This window comes from Caretta caretta, chromosome 15 (assembly GCF_965140235.1).
Source record: "Caretta caretta isolate rCarCar2 chromosome 15, rCarCar1.hap1, whole genome shotgun sequence".
Classification (NCBI taxonomy): Eukaryota; Metazoa; Chordata; order Testudines; family Cheloniidae; genus Caretta; species Caretta caretta.
The window spans coordinates 6,097,293-6,115,145 of NC_134220.1; the positions used below are offsets into that span (position 1 = coordinate 6,097,293).

General features: G+C 47.3%; 1 protein-coding gene across 10 annotated transcripts in view; it reads right to left on the bottom strand.

Moving 5' to 3' along the window:
* Window positions 1-17,853, bottom strand: part of AIFM3 (AIF family member 3) — a 115,077-nt gene that overhangs the window by 81,722 nt on the left and 15,502 nt on the right. For 8 of the 10 annotated variants that reach the window (XR_007352864.2, XM_048821637.2, XM_048821634.2 and 5 more), the window contains exon 2: window positions 11,654-11,879. Coding sequence is in view for 9 of the 10 variants with exons in the window: in XM_048821637.2 (XP_048677594.1) it covers window positions 11,654-11,684 (31 nt within the window). In the remaining variant the exon portion in view is untranslated. Of the gene's footprint in view, window positions 1-1,669; window positions 4,209-11,653; window positions 11,880-17,853 lie in introns of those variants that run through there. The other 2 variants (XM_048821630.2, XM_048821631.2) reach the window with 2 other exon arrangements.

A 17,853-nucleotide genomic window follows, 5' to 3' on the forward strand; every position in this document is an offset into this window, starting at 1 on the left:
AAGGTGCATACAAGTCACCTCAATTCACAGTAGTGGGAGCATGTCAGAGATTGGGCAGGGTAGGGGCCTTGCAGTTGAGCTCAGGGAGGTCCTACCATGAAGTCACAGAGAGGATTGGGCACGAATCTGACAAATGGAGTGCCAATACTAGGGGCACTGGCAGAGCGGGGGGGTGGATCTGAGATGAAGCAAAGCTTGGCAAGAGAATATAAGCAAGGAGGGTCTGAGTTCTGTATAGTTTTAGAAGGTGCCTGTTCTAGAGGTAAAGGGGAGGAGAAAGATGGAGCAGTCGCTAGAGAGGCAGCAAGAATCAAAGACTATTTTGAGGATAGGAAGAACAAGGCATATTTATATTTTAAGGGGTAGGGACAAAGAACAATGAGAGGTTGATAAGCAATGTGAGGGAAGGGGTGGGCATGGAGGCGATGGAGCTAAGGAGGTGGGTAGGGATAGGATCACTATGGCATGGGGAGGCATTAGAGGTAGAAGACAAGTCAGGGAGAGGGAGAAATCAACAGATTTTGTCAGGTTTTTTTTCTTTGGAGAAATCAGCAAGATCCTGTGCAGAGACAGAGGAAGAGGCAGGGCCAGAAACCACAGATAAGTGACAGGACTGTGGGCATGGGAGGCCGTGAGGGGCCAAAGTATTGGTTTTGGACAGGGAGGTGCCAGAGCTAAAGCAGGAGAGAAAACACCTGTTGTAGAGAAAGTCTCTGAGATCATGGGACTCCCACCAATGGTGTTCAGCAGCAGGAGCACGGGGAGTGAGCCAGGGCAGTGGGTTCATGTGGCATGGGAATTAAGCCAGGGAAGTGGGTACACGAGAGGAGAGTGCTGGCAGAGAACAACTGTGTACTGAAGACAGGTGAGGGCACTGAGAGGAGTGAGCTGAAGTCGGCTGGGAAGTCAAGGGCCTCAATAGACTGGAGGTTGCAGAAGGTCCAGGTGGAGGGGTAGAGTGTCACATTTTGAGCTGCAACCCAGACCATTGAGAGGTTGTGTTACCACCTGTCCTGTAACCCTGAGTGTCTTAAAAGGCTCTGCTGCTGTAGTTCCTTAAACCCAGGGTTGTGAGTTCAATCCTTGAGGGGGCCATTTAGGGATCTGGGGCAAAAATTGGAGATTGGTCCTGCTTTGAGCAGGGGGTTGGACTAGATGATCTCCTGAGGTCCCTTCCAACCCTGATATTCTATGATTCCCTGTCTGGATTCTCCCAGCCATCAGACAAGCATGCACTGAATGTCTGTGTGATAAGCAACCCTGCTTCAGCAAATCTGACTCCAGCAGCCTGCATGTTACATCACAGTCATACACTGTGGGGGTTACTACTAGCCAAGTGACCCCAACACACCCCAGTTCTGAATTTCCCCAAAACTGTTTGCCCTGAAGTATCCAGCCCTGTCCTGGACCACTCAGAAATAATGTTTGTTTGCTCCTTGAAAGAGGCAAAAGCACATTACCCCAGTTAGGTTAATAAGCTGTTAATACACCCTTCCCTTCAAGCACCGCACTGAGTTGGTTCATTGTGAAAATAAAACAAATGCATTAACAAAAGGACATAGGTAAGTGATACCAAGTAGAAGGAATAAAGTTAGAAAGAATTACTAATACACAAAAATAAAGATTTAATTCAGCAAACTACAGCCTTGGTTCAAGATAGATTTCTTACCATTCTTTTTTTTCCCAGCCATTGCTGACTTTCTCAGAAGCCCAAGGTGCTGGTTTCTCTTGTCTTCCTTGGTGAAAGATCTTTGCTGAAGCAGGTTACTCTCCCAGAGATGTCAAACCCCTTGGCAGAAGCGCCCATCTTTCTCATCTTGCTAGAGCTCTGGCTCCTTGTGTCTGTCTAGTGATGGATGCCAGGACCACGTCTTCTCTCTCCTTGTATCTTCCCTAACTCACTGTTTTTTTCCCAGTCTCAGGATGACCTCATGCTGTTCTTCCTTTCCTGTGGGCTTCCCATCCCCCTGCCAATTCTTGTGTAACAGGGCTTCCATTGTATTGATTCCACACTGCTACCTTCCCTCAAGAAAACCTGTTTCTCCCTGTGTTAGGTCACAGACTTTAAATCATTATATCAGCGAGTATCCATATTTCCTCACATAGCGTTAATCCATAGATTCACCATGTTATTAATCACCAGTATGTCATCAGCTTTCAGCAGAGACTGTACTCGATGCACTTTTATAATATTGTGTACAATCAGTTGATCTAATTACTTATCATTTGAGACCCCTGGTCTCATAGTTTAGAGGCTATCTCCCCCATTCAGTAGATCGATGGCTTTCATATGAGTGTGCTTTCATTGTCTCTGCCTAACAACCAAGCAGGTCCAACAAACAAATATATATTCCTTTGTCTAGGGCAGACTGGGCTTATGCATTGCTTGCCAAACACATTTTAAGAACAGAATTCTAGCACATATCCATAACTCTTTGTAGACACACACTCCACACATACATGCACCTCCTGCAAGAATATTAATGATCAGTGAGTAATTCATTTTCCAGTGATATCTTACATGCCACCGTTTGGGTATATAGCATGAGAACAGTGTGTTAGGTGTGGAATGTCAGGCTTGATGAGTTGCTGACAGAGCAGTGAACCACCAATGGGCCTCCGTGTCACACAGGGTCAAAGAGGTTTTTGGTGAGAAGCAGGTCAAATGACCATTTAGGAGAGTGGATCCAGGACTGATGATCACAGAAGGAAATGAGAGTGAGGAGGGAGCTGCTAATGTGCAGGTGTGGCATTGATGTGGAAAGGGAAGTCTCTACGGATGCAGGGTGGGGAGAGTGAGAAGAAAGGAAACGGGTAAGCCAGGTGTTGAAATCCAAGGGGAAGCTGTTTGTGGAGGAGATAGGGGAGTAGAGAAAAGCCATAGGAAGCAGGAGGGGAGAGTATAGCCAGATGAATGCAACTCAACCATAGGAGGGGAATGGAGAAAAGGCCAAGAAATGTCAGGATGGGGAGGAGTCAGACATGCCCATAATGGTCCTAAGGGAGACTCTGGTGTGTGTGACAACAGAGCTAGTGCTGGGGTGATGAGCGCTATGGGTGCGGGCAGATGACTGCTGCCCTATTCTGCCCCCTACAAAAATGTTGGTTCTTCTCACCACTCTTGGTCCATGAGTCCTTTTGAATTCAATTATTATTCATGTCCTAGAAGTTACATATTCATTTATTCACTTGACAGTTAGATGGAGGCACCTCACTGTATGCAGTTCAGGAGGAAAGCAGGCTGAGACCTGCCATTGGATCCCGGAGCACAAAGAACCCATTGTTCTAGCCTAATGGGGAATCACAAAGTCCCTTGGAATGGAGAAACTGCCTTGGCTGGGGACCAGAGGTGCTCCAGGCGAGGGCTGTAAATACCCTGATTCTGTTGCACTCTGTGCGACCTCCCCTTTCCTATTAGATTTTCTGAAACCCCTCCAGGGTTTGCAGTTTGCCTGGGCATTTTGGGGCTGCACTGATGGTGTTGATGGGGGGATTGAGGCCCCTGTGCAGAACTGGTATTTCTCCTAGGGCAGAGCTGATGGTGAGAGCAGGGGGATTAAGGACTATGTACCTTCAGAGTTTTTGAGCATGCAGGGCAGGTTTCCTCTTTAAGGAACATTTGCTGCCTCCCCCCGCCACCCCCATCTTCTCCCCGCCATTAAACTGAGGGCAGCTACTTGTCCCGATCAAGCTGTGAGTTTCTATCTTTTGTGTTTTTCCATACCAGGAACAAAGGGTCACTCAATGACTTAACAACAGCCCACAAAACTGCAAGAAATTAAGGAAATACTTCATTACACAGTATGTGGTCCTGCTGTGGAATTCACCGCCGCAAGAGGTTACAAAGTCCAACCCTGCTGCTTGATTTTAAAACAGGGCTGTGTACTTCTGACCCATAATATTTGTAGTCATGCATGATTAAACAGGATTAATCCAACCTTATGCTTCAGGATATGAAACTGATCGTTCAGGGTCCAGGAAGGGAACTTCGCTCCCATCTCCAGCACGGCAGATGCATGAAAGTGGGGTTCACCTTCTGCTGAAGTATTAGGTACTGGCATTCAGAAGAGGAAGGACACTAATTACCAGTCTTGATGGTCTGACCCAGTTTAGCAGTTTCCACGGCCTGAATGCACAAGAGGAGTTAGGTACCTAAGTCCCTGTTTTGGCACCACTTCAGTCAGGAGCAGTGGGAGCTCCCTAAAACTGAGGGGCCACCGGTGCCTGACCTTGGTCCCTACCCTTTCCTCCCAAGCCCCCGCCCTCACGCTGCCCCTCCCCCTGAGTCCATGGCATTGTGCTGCCCATTCCCCCTAGGCCTACCCCTCACATTGCCCCCCCCCAGGCTCCGCCTCACATCACCCCTTCTCCCTGAGCCCCCGCCCCCGCACCGCCTCTTCCCCAAAGGCCCCACTCCTGTGCCATGTCTTCCCCCCAAGATCCCACCCTTTACTCACGTCTCTCCGCCCCTCCCCCATCACTCATCCTTACAGCCCGTAAAAAGTGCTCTTTTAAAAGGGATGGGGCCATGGCCTTCTGGGCCCCTCTGTTCTGGCGCCCCTGACTTCAAGACAGAACCCATCCCATCCCACCTCCCCGCTGCCAAACCATGTACTTTGTAGTCAGAGTTCCCTAGGTATCTCTGGGTATGCGCCCTACTGCCTTCCTGTTGGCATCCGGGCACCTGCCTCCCACCTAAGGCCCGGAGCGATTCACAAAACGGGGGGAGGACATGCATTCAGCTGACCTAGTCAGGTGTGGGGACTGATTTGGCAGGCATGTTCAGAGGCTACTTATTGGGTCGGGCCCCTCAGGTGAGTTCACACAAAATGATGGAGGAGGACTTTTAGCCCAGTGGTTACAGCACTCAGCTGGGATGTGGGAGACCCTTGGTTCAAATCCCCTCTCTGCCTGATGGAAAGAGAGGATTGGAACAGGAATCTCTCACTGCTCAGGTGAATACCCTAACCATAGGCGCCGACTCCGAGGGTGCTCTGGGGCTGGAATACCCATGGGGAACAAATGGTGGGTACTGACTACCCACCAGCAGCCCCCAGTGCCTCCCGCCCGCCCGCCAGTGGGCCCTGCGGATCAGCGCCTCCCCCTCCCTCCCCATGCCTCCCTGTTTCGTGGCGTGCAGGAGGCTCTGGAGGGGAGGAGTGAAGATGTGGTGTGCTTGGGGGAGGGACTGAACTGGGTGGGAAGAGGTGAGGTGGGGTGGAGCGGGGCTGGGAAGTGGCAGGGTGAGGGTGGGGCCTTGGGGGAAGGGGTGGTGTGGGGGCGGGGCCTGGGACAGTGACAGGGATTGAGCACCCCCTACCACTTTGAAAAGTCAGTGCCTGTGATCCTAACCATTGGAATATGGGATGTTCTGAGATTGGGAATCCCTCAGCCTCTCCTGCTGAAGCTGTTCCACTGTGGAATAACAATTAAGAAGAGTCAATGGAGCAGGGGGAGTATCTGGATCTCCAAACACCGGTTTATAGCATCATTCTCATGCCTGTTCTCTCCCTCAGGCCAATGTTTCCATGTTGACTCACTGGAAGAGATGGATTGTGAACTTCTTTCACATTATTATAACTGACTGCTGCAGTAGTCAATCAATCAAATGTGCCAGACTTTACCAATTTAAAAGTCTCTGGCTGTGAGCAAGTTTCTTTGCAGGGTTCCAAGTGAACTTCATTGACTCATTCAGTTCACATCAGTGGCACAGTGAGCTGATTTTTTCCTAAGCTAAAACACTGTGAAGGGCAAACGGGGATTTTCCAAAATACACTTATGTAATATAATTATTGGCAATCAATGTGGTTTTCTGGAAAATAATTTTTGTTAAATAAGTTTGAAAATTGTCCTCTGGCAAGATTATAAATTAACTGATAAAGGAAACAGGTTTGATATAATATTGCATTTTTGTAAAGCATTTGATTGTAAAACGATCAATAGCACATATAAAATGGACTGAAAACAGTCTGTCACAGGCCAAAGGTAAAGAAGACACATCATTGGAATGTGTGAAAATGAAGTGCTCCTACCGGCTCAGAACAAGATTACCCACAGGCTGGAAGTCTGTCTGGGAAGCTGTGAAAGGTGACCTGCCCTGGCTGTGGAGCCTAGTGGTCAGGCAGGGTATGACCAGAGGTCCGCCTTTCATCTACAGCTCCGTCCTGTGGGGCTAGTCCCTTCTTTTGCAGCTCAGCCCTCCAGCCAGCTCACATATTCTAGTTCAGCCCTTTTGGGATATACAGAGAGAAAAACCCAATAGCAGAGATCTTTTTGTGCCCACAAGGGCTTCAGGACTTCCTCCTTAACTCTGGGACTGGGGATCTGGACCCTTGTGTATTGAGGGCCTTTCCCAGCTGGATTTCCCACTGAAGAGTAGACTCCTGTTGTCATCCCACCTTCAGGGGTTGGTAGGGGAGCCCAGGCCCACACTCTCCACCAGGCCCCAATCCAGGGCCCAGCAGTGGGTAGCTAAGTTCTGACCTTGGGGGGCTAAATAGGATCACTTCTTACCTGAGTTCCCCTGGAATATACCTTGACTAGCTACCTGGAATTAAAACTACTGTGCCTTGTCTCCACACTGATTTTACAGCAAGATGGCTATCTTGAGTTCGCTATCTCCATGTAAAAACACACTTTTTGTAATAAAGACATTGCCTAGATGTGTAGGCTCTGCTACCCAGCTAGGTCCCTGGGGGAAATATCCATCCCTATCTATGGTACAGAAACACCATGCAAGTATGGGACCCAGATACAGCATTGTTACTGCTTTTGACCCGAGTGGTTAGCCAATAATTAGGGTCTAGCAGATTATTTTTGTGAGCCTAAGAAATTGATGCAGTCAGGTATTTCTTGGATGCAATCCTGTTTACTTACAAAAAATGCATACAGTCCTGTTTCCCAGAACACAGTAGGAATCAAACAGATGGAGACAGATTCTTTGCTCTCAGTGCCAAGCCTTTTTCCAGCTCCAGCCCTTTATCCACAAGCTCTCTTTCATCTTTTCTGAAGGTCATGCTACAAGACCTTCTCCGGATGTGGCTAGGGCTTCCTTACTGCCTTCTCTGTGCGCTTCAGTGGTGTTTCTGCTGCTTCTCTCTTTCTCTCACATAGACATACAGCTGCAATCCAGTCAAACCCCTGCCCCAGCATTTGTTATCGGATCCCCTGGAAAACCCCTTGGACCATATGGCACAGCCACTGCCCAGGCTTGCATGCAGCCTAGTCCCTGTTTCAGCTTTCACTAACCAAAGGGGCATGTAATTGTTCCCTCACTTGACCTGATGGAAGTCAACTATCCTGCCCAAAAACTTCCATGAGGAGGTGTGATTGCCCAACACCCAACATGACAACACTCCTGTCTCAGCTCCGGTCATCATCTCTATGGAGTCCCAAATGGTGATGCCCTATGTGACCCATCCAACTATAGACGTGTTTACGTAGTGTTTTTCTGTCAGGATATTTCCACATCACAAACCCAAATTGGTTTTTACTCCCATACAAACCTCCTCTGAGTTCTTCTCTTCCTGCCCAATTTCGTTTCACCCACCTGAGAGGGGCCTCTTTCAATGAGCTCTTGAGGAACAAAGACCTGCGCACACCCAATCGCACTTTCCTACTACAGTACAAAGGCAATAATTTTTGCAAACCTCACCTTTGAGCAGAGCTCAAAGTCTGTAGACAGCCCTCTCTTCAGTCCTTCTGTACCGTGGTGTACATACCGTGTACACAGTTCAGCACTGAAGAGGTAAAACCAAGAAATGGGCCTGTCTCATCATGCAAAGACTACATTAGCTGCCAGCTCTACAAAGAAGGACCTTCATCTTTTTTTTTTTTTTCCAATGAAGGCTTTATCAACCCTAGGGAACTTTAGTAAAATAAATTCTCACTAATGTTACCACTGGTTCAGCTGCACCAGTAATTGCACTGACGGGAGGCCTAGTATAGAAAGTTTTCCAGCTCAGCAGCAGTGTTCAGGATCTCGACATTTAGACTTACTCTCCTCAGCAGTGTTAATTGACACTGAAAAAAACTGCCAGAGCCTGAAAGCCGTCTACACTAGGGCTGTTACCAGTGCTATTACTGGTGTTACCAGAGGTAGCACCTGTGGCAATTTTTTAGACATGGGCTAAGAGACCACCCAGAGCTTTGGTGGAGCAAAGCTCTGCTACCCTCCACAATGGGTATTGTGCATAATGCATGGCTCAGTCACGGTAAAAAATAGATAATTTCACACTATGGTCATGCAGCCTTGTGGAACTTTCTGCAGCACATTAACTGCTGGTTAGTTGGAAGTGTCTGCACCCAAATTTCACTCTCGCTGACATAACTGCCCCACTACGCTGACATAATAACTCCATCTTCATGGGTGGCGTAGAGTCACGGTCAATGTAGTTAGGTTAGGTCAACACTGTGTTGCGTATATTGACCGTTACTGGCTTTCAGGAACCGCCCCACACTGACAGTACAATCGACACTAGTGCTCCTGGTGAGGACCTGCACCGCCGACACAAGGAGCGAAGTGTAGACATGCACAAGCAATATAATAACTGCAGCTGTTATATGCCAAAAGGTGTTAGGTCAACTTTATTTTATAGTGTAGACATGGCCTAAGGAACCCATGCAAATATGAGTCTCTGTGGACAAAGGAGGAGCCTCGTGAGCAGATATGTGGGAGTACGTACTTCCCTATCTGCTGAATTAACAGGCAGAGCAACACATCGATGGCACTTTACAACAGTGGTTCTCAACCTTTTTTCATTTTACAGACCCTAAAAAATTTTGAATGAAGGTGTGGGCCCCTTTGGAAATCTATGGTCTGTATATATAGTAGAATTCTGTTCAGTCAGTTTTCAATCTGTCTTTTGCAGACCCCTTAGACATAGTCTGGGTCCATGGACCACAGGTTCAGAACCACTGCTATGCAAAACCAGTTGGGCAGTATATGACACTAGACAGCTCCAGAAGGTGCTAACTAGTGCAGCATTTCACAAAAATCTGGTGGCTCACACAATAATCAGTATCACTAAAGTAATTTTCAAAACAATTGTCCCTAGCAAAAAGGTACCATGGATGCTTCATCTGTCCCTTCCATTACACAGCACCTCTCAGCTCCCCCTCATTCCTCTTCCTCAGAACACCTCCCAGCTCCCCCCCCCCACTGCACCTCTCAGACCCCTCATTTCTCTCACTCAGAACACCTCCCCGCTCCCCCCTCACCCCGCTACACCTCTCAGCTCCCCCCTATCCCCCTCCCTCAAGATACCTCCCAGCTCCCCCCCCACACTGCACCTCTCAGCCCCCCTCATTCCTCTCTCTCAGGACACCTCCCAGCTACCTCCCCTCAACACACACACACTGCACCTCTCAGCTCCCCCCCATCCCTCTCCCTCAGGACACCTCCCAGCTCCCCCCCCCCACACACACACACACTGCACCTCTCAGCTCCCCTTCATCCCTCTCCCTCAGGACACCTCCCAGCTCTTCCCTCCCCCCACTGCATCTCTCAGCTCCCCCTCATTCCTCTCCCTCAGGACACCTCCCAGCTCCTCACTCCTCCCCAACTTCAGCTCTCAGCTCCCCCCCCCATCCCACAGGACACCTCCCAGCTCCCCACACACACACACTGCACATCTCAGCTCCACCTGCTCCCTGTGCCTCATGGCTCCACTCCCCGCCATGGTGCCTCTGGGCTCAACCCCAACCCTTTACAGTGTGGCTCCATTTCACCTCCCCACACAACCGTCCATCTTCACCCCACCCACTCCTCTTTATGGCATCCCCCTGGTCCACCTCACCCCTTCCCCATCCTGGCAACTCACTGCTTCACCCCACCCTGCCCCACACTGGGTGCCTCTGGGACAGCCCCTTTGTTCTAGGTAGGGAGCTGTGTTCCCTTTTGCTGTGCCTTTCTGGAGCCTGGGGCTCCGTGGTAACAAGGTTTGTTCAGAATGGATGCAGGTCTATTTTGATCAAGGAAAATTAGATTTCTAAGAAATAAGGGGTTTATAAACACCAAGTTTCTTAACTTTTTTAATCCGATTGGCTTGATGTACTTGGACTGCATTCCAGCATATTTTAAGCCCTTTTTAACCCTACTAAAAGAGGTTCTTAAGCTCAATGTGAATGCGATCTAATGTTTTGCAATTTTTTAAGCAGTCACATATGACTGTACTTCTGTTTACTCAATAACAGGTGTTCTGAGGCTGACTTCTGTTGGACTAACAAAAGGGGGAACTTTTTTGCTGAAGACCAGGACTCTTGCCATCTAAGATCTGAGATGGTCAGGAATGAGAAATCAGTTCTCTCTCATGGCAAAGCAACTACGGTTCTGCTGGTACATATAATGGAAGGACACATGAATTAACCCGATAATTTGAGTATTTTTTAAAGAAAAATAAAAAAGTAGATGAAGTGGTTTATTTATATTATTTGTGAATGCTAATATTGTACAAAAGAGCATCACCGCAGTATATGCCATGCTCAGAATTGCCAGCTTCAAGAATTAAAAAATGATGAATCAGGCCCTCACAATTAAAGATCAGCTTAAAATAATGACATTTTTAAAGATGTGCTAACTAAAAGAATAAAGACTATGTGCTAACTACTTATGTTAAACTATCTGTTTGATCTTGTAATTAGCTGTGACACTATACCTACCCTTCCCAGATCTGAGGAAGAGCTCTGTGTAGCTTGAAAGCGTGTCTCTCTCACAAAAAGAGATGTTGTTTCAATAAAAGATATCACCTCGCCCACCTTGTGTCTCTAATATCCTGGGACCCACGTGGCTACAACAACAGTGCATACAACTATGGAAGATCTTCCAAAAAGGGAAGATTTGAGGCTGGTCAATAATTGATGGGGTTACTAGAGCTGAGATTGTTTCTTGAGCAAGGTCACAATGTTGCCTGTTTTAAGGATGGTTGTCACATTTCTTTTGAAGCAATTTACAGTCTTTGTCCATAATGGACCTATTACCTCCCCACAAGTTTTCACTCATCATGAGGATCCGGGGGGCAGATGGAAAGTGTATAGCGGTGCCTTCGGGGCTGAGCCTGGGAGCAATGCAGTTCTGAAAGGGGGGTGAGGGAGAATACAGTAGTGTTGTGAATCTGGCAGAGGATCAGGGACAGGGGAGCGTATAGCAGTAACCTCAAGGTGAGGCAAGCATATGGGAAGACCACACCATAATTTTGTGGATTTGAGCCACAAGGGGACCGAAAAGCTGCTCTGTGTGGGCGTGTACAGGGCAGCAGGATGTGAGTGTGCCATTTATGTGTGAGGGCAAATCAAATGGGAAATGTACTTATAGATTTTGAATCTCTGTCTTTCAAATCAAGGCTGGATTCTTACCTTTGTCCCAGGCTGCGACTGATACCCCAGCGAGCTTTTCTATCTCTAGTTTACTGAGATTTGAGTTTTTCACCCTACCCCTCAGCACTTTGAAAGGTTTTACACAATTCACTGCATGTGAATGAAAATGAAGTGGAATGTTCTGTGGATTAACTGCCCTGTAATCCTCTGTGTAAGAGCAGAGAATTAAAATTCTCTGAAGCAGCCTCCCCGTGGAGCACCTCTGCGTGCCTGACCTAGTTTCATCTGCAGCTACTCGGGCAAACACATGACGATTAGAGGAACACTGAACAGCAGTCACCTGGTTTTGGTTTGGAGAAGCATCCTCCCATGGTGCGCCGAGTAGAAGGAGAGAATCACAGCAGGAATAGGAGGCAAGTCAGCGAGTAGATGCTTCAGCCCAATCTCCAGAAGGGATAGACCATTAGGGCTTAAAGTGAGCAATCAGCTCATGAGGATGACTGGCATGTCCTTTCATGGTAAACTGGCCAGTCATTCCAGCTCGGGTATTAGGCTGCCTTCATAACCTACATTAAATGGAAAAGCTCAATTAAAAATGAATAACTGGAATACATTCAAACACATACTTTATTTTTCTTGTTTTTAAGTCATCCCAGATGTTGTTTCCTTCACATCATCATGCACCCATGGGCTAGGCAACACAAATCCACAAGTCAGAGGCACTTCCCTTACATGAAATAATGGCTCACAAATCATGTTCAAGTAAGCCTCATGAGTCTCTTTGTAAACTGATTAACACGTTGGAGATTGGGGCCTCCAAATCAGAGACAAACTCATTTCCAGACATCTAGTGCTAGATTCACAAAGGGATTTTCAGTCATCGACAATCCCTGGGATTCACAAAGTCACAGTTAGGCATTCAGGCTTCCTCTCCAATGAATTGAGGGAGATAGGATTGGCCACTGTCAGAAGACAGGATACTGGGCTAGATGGACCTCTGATCTGACCTAGTCTGGCCATTCTGATAGGTATCTAGGGATTCACAGAAGCCAGCATGCTGGGCGGGGAGCTGGCCATGCTAGCCCAGGGGAGATGCAAAGGAGAGAGATGTTTCTTAAGCCCTGGCCCTCTTCGGGAGTTCAGCACTCTTTAACTCGCCATACAAAAAGGAACAGCTTCAGCAGGAGAGACCAAGGGAGCACAACATCAGAATGTCCCATAGGCCAGTGTCTAGGGCATATACCTGAGAAGTGGCCGATCCCTGTTCAAATCCCTTCTCCCCCAGGCACAGGGGGTACTTGACTGACCTTCTAGGTGAGCACCCTAACCACTGGGTGAAATGTTGTGAGCGAACTGTCGTTCCGTCCACCTGGCTGTTTTGTGTGGAGTTAGGTGTGGCTCTGAGTGCACCTACTGGCGTGGGCCTGGCAGGGAACTTCAGCAGAGCAATGCCTGTCTTACCTGGTTCATGAAAGGCAGCCAGTCTGGATTTGAAGAGCCCACAAGATGGAGACTCCCTAACTTCCCTTGGTAGTTTGTTTCAATGATTAATCATCCTCAGGGTTAAAAAATTATTTCTAATTTTATTTTGTCTAGCTTCATCTTCCAGCCATTGGTTCTTGTTATGCCTTTCTCTGCTAGATTAAAGAGCAGAAGTGGGCAAACTATGGCCTGCAGGCCACATCTGGCCCACAGGACTATCCTGCCCGGCCCTTGAGCTCCCCATCAGGGAGACTAGCCCCTGGCCCCTCTCCCACTGTCATCCCCCGCCCCCGCAGCCACGCCACTGTGTAGGCAGCACTCTGGGCGGTGGGTCTATGTGCTCATGCAGGGCAGTGCGTCTGGCTCTGGCCAGGCGGCGCGGCTGCCAGACATGCTGCTCTGAGCGGCATGGTAAGGGGGCCGGGGCTGGGAGGCCCCAGGGGGCAGCCAGGGGACAGGGAGCAGGGGGCGGTTGGATAGGTGTGGGAGTTCCGGGGGGCCTGTCAGGGGGTGGTTGGATGGGGCGGAGGTTCTGGGGGGGTGGTCAGGGGATGGGGAACAGGGGGAGTTGGAAAGGCGTGGGAGTCCCAAGGGGCCTGTCATGGGGCAGGGGTGTGGATAGGCGTCAGGGCAGTCAGGGGACAGGGAGCAGGGGGGTTGGATAGGGGTGAGGTCCCGGGGGGGTGGTTAGGGGCGGGGGGGCCCCAGGGGGCCTGTCAGGGGGCAGGGGTGTGGATAGGGGTTGGGGCAGTCAGGAGACAGGGAGCAGAGGGTTTGGATGGGGTGGGGTCCTGGGAGGGGGCAGTCAGGTGGCAAGGAGCGGGGGGGTTGGATGGGTCGGCGGTTCTGAGGGGGACAGTCAGGGGGTGGGAAGTGGGAGGGGTCGGATAGGGGGCAGTGCCAGGCTGTTTGGGGGGCACAGCCCAGGCCCTCCATACCGTTTTGCAACCCCAATGTGGCCCTTGGGCTAAAACTTTTGCCCCCCTGTTAAAGAGCCTGTTGGGACCCATTATTTTCTCCCTGTGGAGTTACTTATCCACTATAATCAAGTCGCCTAACAATCTTCTTTTTGATACTCTAAACAGACTGAGCTCTGTATGTGCATGTCTAAATTACCACAGTTCTGACTCTAAGGGGGAGTGACTAACAGTGTGCATCAAAGGGCTGCGCTGTAACTCCCGTGTGTGGATGCTGCGAGTGTGAATGTAAAGGTTTCAACTACCTTAGCGCCAACTCTGGACTTGTAAATTTATGCCCACAATGTTACACTTTGGGGTGCTCTGCTATTCACACCCCTTTAGTCACAACCGTGGGGCAATGCAGGCATGCCCCAAGTCTCTCATTGTAAGGTATTTCTGGCTTTTTTCTGCATCATCTCCAATTTTTCAAAATCCTTTTAAAAATCTGGACAAAGGAACAGTCTGCACTATTCCATCTGGCTGTGATGGAATCTGTGGCTGCAATTATAACTTCTGTTCTTTGTATTGCTGTCAATCTGTACTTTTCTTTGTTGATTTTTAAACTAAGAGCAAGGACGAGATGAAGAATATGATGAATGGAATCTTTCATCAGCTCTGTGGGGATCTTCCCCAGACTAACCAATTATCCAAATATGGATGGACTATTATGTCCTGTCTTCTTAGCTGCCATGGCTTGGTAAATACTCCCAGTGCTACAGAGAGTCTGAAAATGAAAACCTAGTATTGGTAGTTCTTCTGGCTGATCAGGAATCTTAAATCCAGCTCAATCACAACGTGCAATTATGCATTTTGCAAGTCTAGAGTTGCAAACTAGTCTAGCAGATCTAGAGGTGGAATCATTGATGCTAGGGTCACTATTCTGAACTTGATGTGATGAATGAAGATGCTGATCCTGCTCATATGCAAAATGGGATGCCACCCTTCTCTGGTATCAAGAAGGAGTTGGAGTAGAAACATCTTCCTCAGAATTGAGATGGAACATCTTTTATTGCTGTGAGTGACAGAAGTGAATGCTCCTCCTGATGGCACAGTCTCTCATGAGATGAGTCCCTGAAGAGGAATATGGAAGGGGATAGGGGATTGGCACAGTATTGCAGGCTGAGATGTATGAATGGCTAAGGCAAAAATTCTCTTTCTGGTATTGCTGACTCTTCCTTGTGGGTTACTGATGATCTCTGGTGATAAAAAGTGCCCGGCCTACATCTCTGTCTTGAAAAAGTTTTTGGATTTCCCTGTTTTTTTCCATGGGTGGATATATACCCCATGAGATCACAATGTTGCTTGTGAGTCATTCAAAGTACAAAGGGTATCATCAGTATGTTTAACTAAACAGATCCCGCAAAAGGCAAATAAAGCACAAGATGGGTTATTAGCTGGTGTCTTCTAGAGACCACCAAATCACACTAGGGAACAGGATGACAGGCTCCTTATGCACCTATCTATAGTGTGTAGGGAAAAGAACTTTGTGATCATGGGAGACTTCAATTTGAGTGATGTATGCTGGAGGTCTCATGCTGCCAATACTAAAACATCCCTGATATTTCTAAACATGATAGATGACAATTTCCTATCTCAAAAAGTGTAGCATCCAACGCAGGGGAATTCTATATTAGACCTTATCTTGACAGATAATGAAGTATTGGTCACAGAACTTAAAGTTAATCATAGCTTAGGTACAAGTGATCATGACTTTATCATGTTTATAATATGCAAACAGAATAATGTCCGGAACAGGAATATTTAAACTGAGTGCTTTGAAAGGGCCAGTTTCTCAATGCTGAAAACAACTGTGAGTCAAATTAGCTGGCAGGAAGAATTTAATCAGAAAAATGACTGATAATTGGGAATTGTTTAAGAACACTTTACTAGATGCCCAAAAAAGCACAATCCCACAACCAAGGAAGAAAGCGGTCTTGATTTAAAAAATGTACCTGGTTTAAAGGGAAAGTGAAGGCAGCTATTTAAAAAAACACTAATATATTACAAATGGAAGAAAGGAGAAGTTGATTGTAATTAATACAGATCAGAAGATAGGAACTGTAGAAAATTGATAAGGAAAGCAAATGGACAGAAAGCGAAATCTATGGCCAGCAGAGTTAAGGAAAATAAGGAGGCATTTTTTAAAATCTATTAGGAACAGAAAAAATCCTGACAATGGTACTAGTCCATTAATAGATGGAAATGGTAGAATTATCAGTAATAATGCAGAAAGAAGGAGATGGAGGTCAGCTGGAGGGATGGAAACACGGAGAAGGCACAAGGTCAGTTGGAGGAGTCAGATTCATCATAAACAAGGAATGGTCTTCGAAAATTGTCTCATGCCATTTGAAATCATCACGTATCGGGGTGCTTTACCTCCGATTGAACCGAAATAGTACCCTTAAAATCATCCAGATCTATGCTCCCTCAAGTGCATGCGAAGATGATGATGTGGAAGGATTCTATCAGGAACTGGAGGGAACCCTCGCCCAGAGTTCCACATATACGATTACTTGTGGCACCTTAGAGACTAACCAATTTATTTGAGCATGAGCTTTCGTGAGCTACAGCTCTGTAGCTCACGAAAGCTCATGCTCAAATAAATTGGTTAGTCTCTAAGGTGCCACAAGTACTCCTTTTCTTTTTGCGAATACAGACTAACACGGCTGTTCCTCTGAAACATATACGATTGTGATGGGAGATTTTAACACCAAGGTTGGAAGAGGGAGAGAGGGTAAAAAGTTCACAGGAAGGTACGGTATCGGAGAACGAAACACGCGAGGAGAACGACTAGCTATATTGGCAGAGACGAGGAGAATGTTCATTGGTAACACCTGGTTCCAAAAGAAAGCCAACAGAAGATGGACCTGGATCGCACCAAACAAAGACAAAAATGAAATTGATTACGTTCTGATCGATAGACGACGCATCGTGCAGGATATTTCAGTAGTGCCATCATTCAATATCGGTCGCAATCACCGCCTACTGAGAGCCAGACTCACATTCACTGTGAAGGTGGAGAAAAAGGCGCTGTGTATGGCGAACAGAAGGCACCAACCGGTAGCTTTCGATGAGGCAATCCTAAAGGAAAACATTTCTAGGGAAAATTGAAGCCTCCTGGACAACTGCAATGACGATTATGAGAACTTCAGTAAGAGACTGAAATGGTGTGTGAAATAAGCTGAGTGTGAAAGACCAAGAAGAGCTAGCAGAAGAATCTCGGAGAATACAAAGACTTTATTGGAGAAGACGAGGAAAATGAAAAGAAATGGCAGTGACAGGCTTGAGTACCATCACTTCAACAAACCGATGAACACATACTCCCAGTTCTCATCAGCGAAGTCCGTCACGCAATCCATCAAATGAAAGAGCGGAAGGCTCCAGGCAAGCACTGACAGCAGAAGTGCTTAAGGCGGGAGGTCAGGAACTTTGGAAAGCTCTTACCCAAAGGTTCAGCCGCTAACTGGAAATCCAGAAAATACCGTCCAGTTGGAAAGAGTCCAATACCATCTTGCTGCATAAGAAAGGCGATAGAGAAAATCTAAAGAACTATCACCTGATCTGCCTGCTTTCGCATATCTATAAGTTGTTCACAAAAATAATAACAAATAACAAATCGACTGTCGCGAAATCTGGATGAACAGCAGGCCGGCTTTCGAAGGAACTACAGCACGATAAACCACATCTTCAGGGCTGAAGCCCTGAAGCACGAGATTTTAGAACGTAAGACATCATGAACTGATAAGAACCACCAAGCCCTGCCTCCCAACCACAACAGAAGCCCCACTCATAAATGAATCAAGCTCTATCTTAAGACTAATTAAGTTGTTTGCCCACAGAACTCCTATTAGGAAGCAGTTCCAGAACCTCACTTCTGTCATTGTTAGAAACCTTCTTCTCTGCCCTGTATGTAATTATAGGGCACAGTCAGATCCCCTCTGCAGTGAATGAGGCAGGGATCTTGTGGAAATAAATCATGTGTGATCACATACTTAAAGATTGTATGATGTGTACAAGGGGGCCAAATTAAGGATGCATTAGGATCCTTAATTCTAGCATTTCTTAACATTGGAGTGCTTGACTTTCCATCCATAACATT